This window comes from Brassica napus, chromosome A3, assembly GCF_020379485.1.
Source record: "Brassica napus cultivar Da-Ae chromosome A3, Da-Ae, whole genome shotgun sequence".
Classification (NCBI taxonomy): Eukaryota; Viridiplantae; Streptophyta; class Magnoliopsida; order Brassicales; family Brassicaceae; genus Brassica; species Brassica napus.
Genome location: NC_063436.1, coordinates 16,384,848 through 16,398,418, shown reverse-complemented (window position 1 = coordinate 16,398,418; position 13,571 = coordinate 16,384,848). Strand labels below are relative to the sequence as shown.

General features: G+C 31.3%; 1 protein-coding gene and 1 long non-coding RNA gene across 2 annotated transcripts; both read left to right on the top strand.

The window, feature by feature from the left end:
• Window positions 1-2,071: 2,071 nt before the first annotated feature.
• LOC106439205 lies at window positions 2,072-3,769 on the top strand. The gene is made up of 4 exons (XR_007338230.1): window positions 2,072-2,766; window positions 3,028-3,087; window positions 3,271-3,344; window positions 3,431-3,769. It is a non-coding gene; the product is annotated as an uncharacterized LOC106439205 (long non-coding RNA).
• An 8,828-nt stretch (window positions 3,770-12,597) lies between these two features.
• Window positions 12,598-13,265, top strand: LOC106439204 (transcriptional regulator TAC1). The gene has a single exon (XM_013880608.2). The coding sequence runs from the start codon at window positions 12,687-12,689 to the stop codon at window positions 13,200-13,202; it is 516 nt and encodes a 171-aa protein (XP_013736062.2). The 5' UTR covers window positions 12,598-12,686; the 3' UTR covers window positions 13,203-13,265.
• Window positions 13,266-13,571: the final 306 nt, after the last annotated feature.

The window sequence follows — 13,571 nt, the reverse complement described above, 5'->3', positions numbered from 1 at the left end:
CTATTTAGATTAAACACAGTAAATCTTCTTTTTTTTGAAACTCAGTAAATCTTCTTATATAAGTGAATTAAAGACAGCGATATCTATGGTGTGATTACATGTAAGGGCTGTCTATGAAGTGTTTTGATTGAAGGAGAAAGTGAAGCTTCTTTGTCTCCAGACAAAGACGAAGGTGGTCGGGAACTAGCTTCCTCCTCTGACGGGATGAGGTAGCTCAATTGGTAAGGACCTTGTGGGCCAATTGTCATGCTCACGGGTTCGACGCCAGGCGGAGGCGAACTGCCCATTCTGTCACCAAATGCGGTACTGGATGTTGGGCCTTGTCCTCAGCCCAAGTAAAGCCCTTCCGGGTGAAGTGGACCGCTGCCTAACCGGATCCAGGGGAATGATCCACGTAAGTGGGGAACCCCTGGATTATCAAAAAAAAAAAAAAAAAAAAAAAAAACCCTAGCTTCCTCTTTGTTTTGTATTCTATTATAGATTCGTGAGTTTTTTTTTACATTATGCTTGTAAGATTTCGACTAAGTGAAGAATAGCCCAACTATCCGTTTTGTTATAAGGCCTACTCCACAGAAAATTGAAATTAAAATAAGCCCAATGAATAATCAATCAACCATCAGATCATCTTTGTCCCAAACCTATTTTCTCCTCTATAATTTCCACAAAAACAGAATAATTTTATTATAAAGTAAGTTTTGCTCTAATAGTTTACTCTATAACAAAATTACTATATATTATAAAAGAAAAAGTAGAAGGATTTCACTTTTTCACTCCAAATATAGAGTGAAAAATAGAAATCCCTTTATTTTCTTCTCTATAATAGAGTTGTATAATAGAGCAACTCTATTATAAAGTAAATCATTAAAGCAAAATTTACTCTACAATAGAGTTATTTTATTTTTGTAGAAATTATATAAAAAAAAGGTTTGGGTTGGAAATGCCCTAAGAAGGACAAACACAAACTTGAGCTAAGTAGAAAGATCTCCCAACACGTGGTTTAGTTAGGTTTGATTTAAGTATGGAATATGGCAAGTGTAAAGAGAATGCCTTTTGAAGACCCCATGAGAGCGAAACAAGCAAATGGTGCTTGCCTTTTCCGTTATTTCTACAAAGACAAACCTTTCTCCACCTGTCGTTAGAGAAATTAAAGAAGAAAAAGGTCACTAATTTATAGAATTTGTTCTCATAATCCTTTCTCATCATTAGCCTACTATTTTATTTGGAAACTGACAGGCAACTTTATTTTGTTTACGAAAATAAAACAGGAATAGACAAAGTTATAATACGATAAGAAAATAAAGCACGAATAGACAAATTTATAATAAGATAAAATCCAAAACTCTTTAGCAAACAATATTACGAAAATAGATATTTATAACCATGTATTTTTATTTATATCTTGAATATATTTTACTTGATATTTACCCGAAGATATTAAAAACCATATATTTTTACTTTTATATTCAATATATATTATATTTTCTTTAATTTACCCTTTTTGTTTAATTTACCTGAAGATATTATCCTTCATAATTCATTAGCACTCTAGAGACACAACTTCTATTTCCCGCTATCCAATTACTTTGAAAAGAATTCAGGGTTTATAAAATGATTCGAGAACAACTAATGATTAACCGTTTACCAAAAAAAAAAAAACTAATGATTAACCCTAATATCTAAAAGACTGATTATTAATACTCATTCCGTTCCCGAAAGTAAGATTTTCTTAGATTTTTTTCTTGTTCCACAAAAATAGATTTTCTATATTGTTAAGATACTTTTTTATATTTTTGAGTAACATTAATTGAGAATTTTTGAATTGATTAAATTTCATTGGTGAAAAGTTATTGGAAAATGTATAATAAAATAAAAAATAAATTAAATTATAAAAATTTATTAAATTCTTAATAAGCTTATATTCTCTAGAAAATCTTATTTTCGGAAACAGAGAGATTACTTTTCCGAAACAGTGGAACCCGAGGAATTTTGGACTTGAGACCTAATTGTTTCTAGTTTTTAGTCTTTCCCCGCTGCTAATTCGATATTAAAATTTAACCCTAATTATACCATATCTTAATCAAATATATCAACACTAGGAAAAGCTGAACGTAGCTGTTGGAAAAAAATTTTGCTTGGAAATATTCGACGAAATTTTTTCCCCTAAATCTATTTTGTTGTTTTTGATAATATGAATTTATGGTGCATCCAATACATTGGCAAAAAAACATATATCTTTATATATAAAGTATAGTTTAATCCCTCCTCCTTGCGCCACGTCCTCTGCCACATAGATAAATCGTGTTCTCTCGGACTGACACGTGTCACTCAGTAACGAAACTCAACGTTTCATTTAAACGCGAGTTCTTATGGGCTTTTGACATTCATCGCGTGTTGGCCTCCGGTTTGTTGTTCTGTTCGGCCCGAGACGGTTGAATGAACCCTCTAACCCTAATTGCTCGATCGTAGATCTGCCTTCCGTCTCTCCATTCCTGCGACAGCAACCCATGACGCCTGTGATTCTTTCCTCTGACTGAAACGGGCGGTGTTATAACTTTGTATCTCCTATGCGGTATGGATCTGTATAAATATGTGAGTTCTTCTTGCTTCAAACTCAATTTCTTTTCCTATCTCTTCCAATATTCTGATTCGTGTTGTTATGGCTAATTTTGAGAGTTTTTTTCTCCGACATGGAAACCGGCAAGTGCTCTTCCGTCGTCGAGGCACGGCTCCTGCGGTTCTGGGAGGCGAGGAACGTCAAATGTGATGGTGAGCTTTCTCTGTTTGTTCTCTCTCTACACATCTTCGAGAGAGAGAAAAGCAACGTTTTTTGTTCTTCCCTTCCGATTCATCCTTTGAATCAATTGTTTATACCTTTTGTTAGTTTGATGTTTTGGTTCTGGTTACAAATTGATCTGTCCCATGATTGTAACCGGATATATTAACTTCTATCTAAATCAGATTCAGTTTTTTTTTTCAGATTTGAACACGAAATCTGATATGTGATATTCAATCCTTTGTTGTTTTCAGATTTTCTTGCGTACATGAATAAAATCTTTGTCTTCCCTTTTGGTGGGCTTATTTAATTAGGTATGGGTGGAGTTTCCTCTGTAGATTGATAATCTGAGATAGAAAAGCATGAGTTCCGAGCTTCATAAGCTTATATCATGGCGGGCAACAACAATGAAGGCAGAAAGACTCTTGATCATATCAAGTCTGAAACCCATTATGTTCTCTCATGATATTGTCTTTTTTCTTTCTGTGTCTGTACAGGAACGATGGGAGCGACATTTGGGCTGATGATTCTTTGAGACTATAGCAGGCTATGCATGCCTCTGTTTTATTGGGTAAGAGTTGCTTCTCTGGTTTTGGGCAGATTTTGGCTTTAGATGACTGAGATCCTGAGGTCTTCTCTGCTCAACAATGTTCACAGTTTAGGCTGAAAGGTTAAACAACTACCTAAATGTTCAACAGATCAAGTGTGATGCTTCTTAAATGTATTTAGATTGCCGTGAAGAACGTTGGATTACACAATGAAGAAGGAGCTAAACGGATGTTTGATATCCCTGACGACGGAACTATTAAGGTTCATAGAATTGCTGGTGCCGTCTCCGTCTCAAATTTTCTTTTCTCATGCCTCAATACGTGTACAGACGTCTTGACGTTTTTTCCTCTTTCCTTAGCCATAGAAGGATGTAAATAGAATGAAATGGGCTTATCAGACTTTGTAATTTTTCTTATTGGGTATTTCGTTTAAAAAAAAAAAAGCAAATATGGCCGATAAAATTTACCTATATATAATTTTTTTTTTTAACTTTCTATATATATAAACTTGAAAATTAGTTTTCACTTTTTTGATCATTTTGTCATTAACATCTTAACATTTACTTTTATGTTGTGAAAAAACTATTTTGTTAGCAATTACGAGATCTATTAAGGGGGCGACTGGTTTTCCCGCTACCACCTGCAAACGCAGCTTTTGCGGTTGGTAACAGTTGTCGGCGGTTTGCAACAATCACTCAAATCGCTCTAAACTGCTTCAAACCGCTCCGAATCTCATAAATTCAAAAGCTGGTTCCAGCTAGCATTTGCGGTTGCGGGATGGTAAAAAAAATTTCTTTTTTTTGAAAAACAATATATATAAAAAAGTAAAAATATTTAATAAAAAAATTAAAATTGAAATTATGAAAATATTAAAATATATTTGACTGTTTCCGCATTTGATAGTTAACCAGTTATAAGTTACCCGCAAACACACCAATTTTTAACCGCAGTACCAGTCGTACAAATCTTTTAAAACCGCTAGAAACCGCAACCGCCCGCATCCACAAACTCCCGCAACCGCAACCGCTGCGTTTGAACCAGTCAGACCCTAAGTGGTCATATAATCATTAATCATTATTAATATGCAAAAAGTAATAGCTTTTTTTTTGGTCAAACAAAAAGTAATAGCTTAATAATATTTTTTACATTATATATAAGTAACGAATTTTGAAGTACAATAAGAATATCAATAAATAACAATCAATTATTTAGATGTAGTTATAGGATAGATAGTAAATTGTTAATACATCATAAATCAATTATATTTGATGAGGTTAATATTAAAAATTATTTTTCTAATAATAAATCAGTATCTTTTGTTCTGAAAATCATAGTTATTTATTAGGATAGTATAGTTCATTTGGATTTTAAATACACACATATAAAAAAATCCAAACAAACATGTATCTTTTCTAATTAGAATCAATTAGTATCGTAAAATTTAGTAAATTTATAATCAAAACAATGAATTTTAAGAAATTAAAATTTAAAATTTATGTTATGAAAACTAATCAGTAAATTTTTTCTTAACTAATCAGTAACATTTATTTCAAAAAATAATAATCATTTATATAAAAAACATGGTTTAATTGATTTTCAAATATACTAAATATAAAAAGTTATATCAAACATGTATATTTTCTATTATCTGGGTCAAATATATTAATTAAATATCTAATATTACATATATAATTTTAAAATTAATTATACATTTTAACTCCAACAAAACTAGATTTAATAAGAACATTTGATAATCCACTAAAGTATATAGAATTAAACAAAAAATATGTGAAAATATTTACAAGGTTGTTTCTTTTATACTAACAAAAAAGATGATGATGTAATGCCACATCCAATTCTTAGCATATAATTAAAACATAGATTACTTAACAAATAAAATCATCTTACAAAAATAAAAATTAATATTTAATTTTAAAAAGAACTAATTTTTCAGATAACATGGTTTATTTAGTGTTCATATACAATATGTACAAAATCTAATTAATATGCATATTTTAAATAATAACAATATATATATATAATATGTACTCTAACTACTTAAATTATTTGTTAATTTTCAATCCGTCCGTAGGGCGGGCCGCCCCTAGTTATCCTATATTTTAGAACTAATATTAAGTTATCACTACAAGAAAACAGTCCATTAAGGACGAAAATTAATGACATCAACATACAGTCGTAAATTAGTGACATCTTAATGACACATGAACGACAAAGATATACATACGTCGTTAATACGTCGGTAATTAACGACATACACAAATGTCGGTTTTTAATGACATTTTAACTACACTATAATGTCGGCAGTAAACCTTATGTCGCTAAACCATCACTAAAGCATGGCTATAGTATACGTCATTACACTGTCGTAATTTAACGACATATTAATGACATGAAGACCATGTCGTAAACTATTCGTCGTTAATTTCAGTCAAAACGCACACGACTATCACTAACAAGTAACAACATATTTATATGACGCCAGTTAGCGTCCGGTTAACGATAATTATGGTATTCCGTCGTTAGTTCATTAGTAATTAGCGACATAGTAACGATAATTTCAATCCCTAAACCACAAATGTTTGTCTTAAACCTCCAAATCTAAAATTCATGGTATACTATGTTTACTATTTGTTATTATATTATAGCCTACTATTATATATCCAATATTATTACCTTTTTCCTTCATTGAAAAAATCAAATATCACTAGCTATTCCAAGATTTCTATAAGACTTATACGAAATATGATTACGTTTATTTTTACGATTATTAGCAACAACTTGGTGTAAAAGATATTGCATACGAACTTTACAATGAAATATTAGTGTGTGCAAGATGTAAACTTTTCTTTATGTGAATCTTAAAAAATGAGTTACAGTTATTTGGGGTTTTTAAAACGACATATCAACGACATTTAACCAGCAATAAAATTACAATTATTTCTGAATCTTTAAAAGTTTCTTATTTCTTATTGGCCAATATCTTTTTGCAAGGATTGCTATCTACACCCCTGATTAGTTTTTAATCTAATGGTTCATATTTCTCCTATCCCTTCTCCTCTCTCCTTCAGATTTGTTTTCAGTTTCTTCACATTGAGCTTCTTCTTTTTTTTTTTTTTGTCACATTGAGCTTCTTCTATCTCATATTCTCTCCTCCTTCCACACTTCGATAATATTTTATTTCTTACTCATTCACCTCATCTCCATATTCTTACTCCTATCTCCACTGCTCATGGCTCTCCTATCTCCACCGTTCACCTCATCCTCTTATCTCTACTGCTCACCTCATCCTTTTAGATTCACCGCTCACGGCTCTTCTTCCTCCACCGCTCATCACTCACGACTTCCTCCTATCTCCACCGCTCACTCTCTGGTTCCATCTCTAGCTATCAATCGAGATTCAATCCCCTCAGGCTGGGAATCCCGCCAAGCGAGACGGTCTTGAAGCGACCAGAGCAAAATGACGACACTTCAGTCCCAGGCATACCTTGACGGCGCAAGACAACGAAGTCGCATGAAGATTACTTTTTTTTTTAGGTTTAGGTTTGTATTGTAATCCATTTCATGTTTAAACCGGTTTAGTTTGTTAACCAAATTTAATTGTAAACCAGATTTTATTTATAAACTAATTTTAATTATTTATTTTGCAAACCAATTCCATTTCTGTAAACTGGTTTAATCTGAAAGTTTTTAGTTACATAATTTAAAACAAAATTTTTAAAATACCACATTTAGGCATTGCATCGTTAATTATTGACATTTAGAAAGTGAAGCTAATTAGCAACATATGGGTACGTTGTTACTTAGCATCAGAAACAAATGTCGTAAATAAGTGGTATATTAATGACGACAGGTTGTCGCTATATAAGGACAAAAGAAACACGCATAGAAATCTGTCACTAATTAACGACATTTTAACGACATAAAAAATTTACGACACGCGATTAAGGACATTTATTAGGATGTTATAAATGCGACTCAAATCATGGTTAACGACATAAAAGGGACGTTTTTGACCGTCATTAACGATGTGTTTTCTTGTATTACCCATAAAACCAAAATGTGTTTCCCTGTACAAACTAAAAAAATCAATAATTGTGAAGAGAATCGGTTCAAATAATGATCCAAGAGAAGATCTCTTTAGTATACAACACACAAAAGAATAAGCAAGAAAAGACAGTCAAAAGAAGTCGAATATCATTTGTCTATTAAAAATAGCATAATCCTAAGTTCCCATCATTGGCTCATACAGAACAAATAATCTTTCTCTAATGACTTGATGTCTCACACCCCTCCTTTTACTTTCCACGATTTATTGTATGCCTAGTGCTTACGCAGAAAACACTCTATGCGAATGAAGAGGTTGTAGTTTACTAATGTGTGGTTTCGTTAGATTGGTCGACATAAAAAAACGGAATTCTTAATTACAATGTATACAATATAGCTGACAGTCTAGAAACCAGTATGAGTCCAGGTCCTTTAACATGTTTCCGCATTCAATTTCTTAAACCTTTTTGAAGAGGCATTTCAGGAACCTCACATGCACTTAAAATAAGAAGGGGATTAAAATAATTGATATTAAATATATATTGGCTAATCTATTAGTATTTGTTGTCAAATTGTTTGAAATCAAAACTCATGATTTTTAATAAGTTCCATTCACTAACCTCCTAACTACCTATTTACCAACTTATGTATTAAAATATCCACGTTCAGAGATTCATTTTCAATAAGCAAAAATAGAACAACATTTTTTAAGTATATATAATACCCACATGCAGTTAAATGATTAATTCCAGTAGTTTTGTATTGGTTTGTTGAAGATTATGTTTCATAGAGAAACTTACACACCGCATAATTCACGCTAAATGAATGCCTCAGACTAAAATAAATGTGAGTTTCGATCTAAGAAGCTCACGTATCAATCAAATATAACTTGTTTCTTACAGAACGCTAGCTAATAATTAAAGCTTAGAGTATATACAAATTCTACATTGATCCTAGGCATATATTATAGCTCTAACATCTGTTGAAACAAAGCTAAGAGTATGACATACACGATAAAACACGAACAAAATATTTTTATTTTCTACTAGAGCATATGTTCTCAAAGCATTAAACCTTTCGAATCAGCATCTTCTCGTTACTATTTAGCCTCAGGAGGCTTATAAATTCTCACATTTCCCTATTAAATTATCAACAACTAAAACAAAAACCATAAGAGCAAACCATAAGAACTCATAAAGGAGATCTTACAAGATAGAAGCAAAAGCAATGAAGGATGCTGCGGGTATGCATCTCCAGATGACAAGTATTGGTGAGGACCGGGTAATCTGCATCCTGAGGTTTAAAGCTTGATTACACGCATAACATGCCGACGCATATATGTGTTTTAGAATAGCTTTTAGTCCTCGGGATGCGGATTACCTCTTCCTTACTATACGTACACGGTTACATGTACACGATGACTGAGAGGTTAGTTTTTTTTCTCCAAAGATACAAGACGTATTACATTCTTATGCATTCTTAAGTATGTCTAATCTAATGTGTACCTACGTGCATATGAATGTATTATTACTACCGATCTTTTGTGTTTTGTCTATTAACAATTTACGAATATAACTTAAACAATTTGACGAACAAGAGGATCCATCACCCATATACTATAAAGCCGGAAAAGGAAAGAACAATGAAAAATATTGGAAGCTGAGTCATTGCCCTAATATTTTAATGTTTACGAATGTGAATATTTGGGAGCTTCACGTATAAAATATGTTATGTTTTTTTCCTTCAAAATATATATTTATAAATGTATGATACGTTCATATATTTTAATACTCCAAAGTTTTGTAGTATAATATATCTACTACTATTACATTTGGTACAAAAGATGTCAGCAGCTACTACTAATATGAAATTTGAAGACAGCCAAACCCTATCTTTATTCTTGACATGATCAGGATATTGGATATACCCGTTCAGATACTTTCTCTTTCTTTTTGGTATATGAATTTTTAAATGGATTTGGATACAGAGTTATTTTTAAATCATAAATGGAATACCTTATGAACCGACTCTTTCGGCCAAGCATCATCAGTTTCACAATGTCTGGATTCGATCCGACTCTCAAGAGCTTGTTAGAGCCATCAACTAGAAGACATATCCCATGAATCTTTATGGAATTCTCATGGACATTGAGTTCATATCTTCTTGTTTCGATTTTATTTGCTTTTCTCATGTTTCTCGAGAGCATAATCGTCAAGCTGATTCTCTGTCGAAATCTGCTCTTCTTATTGACTCTCCTGCTATGTAGTAAAACCCTTTCTATATTGAATGAGTTTGTTGTTCAAAAAATGGAGTACCTTACAAATTAAAGCACATATTAATGAACTTAGAAACAAGTCGGACTGATCAACTTTCAATTGGTAGTTGGTAACACATCGGCGCGTTTAATGGGCAGACGCTATATATATATATATATATTATATCTCAATTTGAAATTAATACGAATAAAACTTGCAAATATCATAATTTCTTTTTAAATATATATTTTATATAACAACCCGAAAACGGAATTAGTTTCGGTCAGGGGCGGACGCAAACGTACCGGTATGGGGTCCTGTGCCCCCTACTCTTTTTTTTTGTTTTCTCTTATTTGATTAAATATAATATAGTTTATGGGAAAAATACGAAGAGTGCCCCCAATCTAATTATATTTTTGATACTTTTAACATTGTGCCTCCAACTCTAAATGTATTACAACAACTAGCTTCGCCCACCAACTAAACCCGGTAAAATTTCCAATTCTATTTTATATATATCATAATGTTACTCTGGAAAAGCAATCTCAGAAGGTTATACTAAGTTTAGCTTAAGAACATTTTATTACTAGCACATAATAAAAGGATGAATTGTTTCAAATAATAAGCTTTTTTAGTTGAGAAAAGTTATATTAATGACTCATTTCACATATACTCGATGGCAACGGTTAATTGATTACAGTTAACTAGATTTGTCTGATTAATTTGTCATAACACGACTCTCTGTTTCTTTGAATTAGTGAAATTTAGTTTGTATATTAATTCACTGATGATGTCCAATACTGGAATATTTGTTGGTTATTTCAGGAAAGCACAAGTTAAATAATGCTAAATATATAATAAACTACTATTTTTTGTGTCAAAAGTATTAAACTACTAATTGTGCAAGGACAAAAAGAAAACGCCAAAATTAATGCTTGGTTGGACCATTTGCTTTGTCAACTGCGTATCTGTTAATTATTTTGTTTATAAAACTAACAGAGTATATATATAGAAACAACAACAATTGTTAGCAACCAAAAAAAGAAAATCAAGCTTTCGTCACATTAAAATAAGTGGTTTAATGTAGAACAAAACTTAGGGTGTTTAGCGACCAGATACAACGTCGATCACATCTTAGAAACAAAGTATACGTTAGTTATTTTGCAAAAAAAAACAAAAAAGTATACGTAGTTAAATATACTGATTTACGTATCCAATTCCGGAGTATATTTTAAATGAAATCATATTGGGAAATGATGTACGTCCGTTTCGAATGTTAGATTTGAACATTTTATTTTCGGAGTATTATAGTTGCGATTATGTATTAGTCATAAGTGTTTCTATATTATTACTACCCCATGAATTTATCTGCTAAATAATATTATATCAAAGAATAAATTACTCATGTAACGACATAGAACCATTTGTTTTCGTTTTTTGACATAAAAAAAACTGGAACGGTAGATTTTGATTAGAGCGTTACTTAATAAACTACTAGATTCTGACCAGCGAGTTTATTTAAGTTATAAACAAATTTTGATATAAATCTGATATTTGAAATTTTACATATTATTATGTTATAAAATCGTATTATCATTATTATTATTATTATTGTTGTTATTACTATTTTAAGTCGATATTGTAATATCGAGTAAGGAAAATTTATTTAAAAATTACATAAATTATGAATTAGTTTATTATAAAATTTTGTACACTCTTGTATCTTATATATACCCAGACCCAAAAACTGAACCAAAACTAATACAAAAATACAGATTTATGTTCTGAATGGAGCAAAAATCTATTAGGTGTTATTTTTGGACCTGTGAATCTCTATTCGAGTTCGGGTACCCAAAATACCTAAAATATTTTATGTATATTATATATATTTTGGTATTTCATATATGTTTCCGTATTACAAATATTTTTTTTAAGTTTCTAATGTGATTTTTGGTTATAGTTTCGGGTTTAGGTAAACTTTCAAAATTGTTAAATTATATTTTTGGTAATATAATAATTTTATAAATAATGTGTAAATTCTGTAGGTTTATATTAAGCATAAAATATGGTGTATAACAACAGAGCCGGATGTAGGTCTATTTTTTTTATTTAAGTATTTAGTTCAAATCTTGAGTTTTTTTTTAAGTAATGAGCTCAAATTCTATGATAATGGCCCATCAAATTTAAAAGTTTTTAGTTCTGCTCCCAATTAAATTTTTTCCAAGATCTGTCAGTGTATAACAATATTTCATAACAACCATAATGTTAGAGGTGTTAAAATATTTTAGAAAAGAAGTGTATCACATGAACTAAGGAGTAATAATAGGAGCCATTTGAAATATTCAAAATTTTGTATGGTTAGAATAATTAGTGATAGGATAAAAATAATAGAATAGTTATACATTAGTTCAACGATTTTTTTATAGTAGATTTTAAGAATGATTCATTTTTATTAGTATAGATATATGTACATAAAATTTTATATGATTATGTCTCGATATAATTTTGGTTTTGGTGATGTATTTAGCTGTCAATTAAATTAGAATGAAGACACTATAATTCTCATGAAATACTAATGTATTATATATGGTAACATCTTTTTGTTGACATATGGCAACTATTATGTAGAAAAATAAAAGTAATACTATCAATGAATATTTATGTAGCTGTCGTAGATGTATTATGATATTCTAAGGATGTTTATGATGGTTGCACAAAAAATGATATTAATGATATTCGAATACAGAATCGTACATATGATAATTATTAGGAGATATTTAGGAAGATTATTTAGTTGGTTTACAAAATACTAATGAAAGGGTCCAACCACAACCTTGCATAAATATATTTTTAAAAATATTTCTCTTTTAATAGTATAGATTCTGCCAATTAAACATACAAAGAAGAAGCTCCAGTAATTGACCATTTCATTTCCGAGATCAAACTCATTCTTCTCCTTCTCGTTTGTTCTTTCTTTCTCTTAATGCTAAATTTCACAATTGTTTCATAGTTCTCTTTATCCTACGGAAAAATCCAAAATATTATATGGAAAACATCAGAAACCCTAAAAACTCGGATGATCATTCCGAACACATATCGAGAAACACTCGTCAAAGCGTCGATAACTCTCTGTCAAGATCTTACACATGCAGTTTCTGCGTAAGGGGCTTCTCGAATGCTCAAGCACTAGGAGGGCATATGAACATCCACAGAAGAGACAGAGCTAACCTCAGACATAAGCTAATGGAAGATAACAAGGACGATGTTGTCGCCGAGAGTGATCCATCAGGAGTTGTCTCTCTAGACCTTAATGAAAAACAACAAGAAGAGGATTTGGCATGTGATGATGATGATCAAGATCAAGGTGTGGAGAAAGATATAATCCCTGGTCAGAAACTAGGGTTTTGGGTTCAAGAAAACAAGCTTGATATTAATGATGATGGAAAAGTCACGGATGTTTGCAGCATAGATGGTTCGAGTTCGAGTCATCATCTTGAGGATGAAAATTTGGATCTTGAGCTCCGGTTAGGGCAAAGCGCCGTGGAGAAGAAGACAACATAATCTCTCAGCGATCGTCATACGTTAAATATATATATCGAAAGGAACAAAAACCTTGAAACATCAAACTCAAGAACCCATCTATATTACAAATGGATTCGTGGATCATCAATCTGTATGTATTGAATTTGAAGGTATGCATGTCTATCTATTATTGCTACCATTATCATCGTTTTGTTTATATTTGTTTACTTGCTTCTGTTAGTTTCAGCAACTTTGTAAGACATACACGCAGAGGCGGACCCAGTAAAGGATTGGGTGTGTCAGTTGACACAGGTTAAAAGATAAAATTAATGTTTTTTACATAAAGACTGAAGGAGAATCATCAGTCTAGATGTTAAATGCTAAGGGATTGACACCCCTAAACCCAAG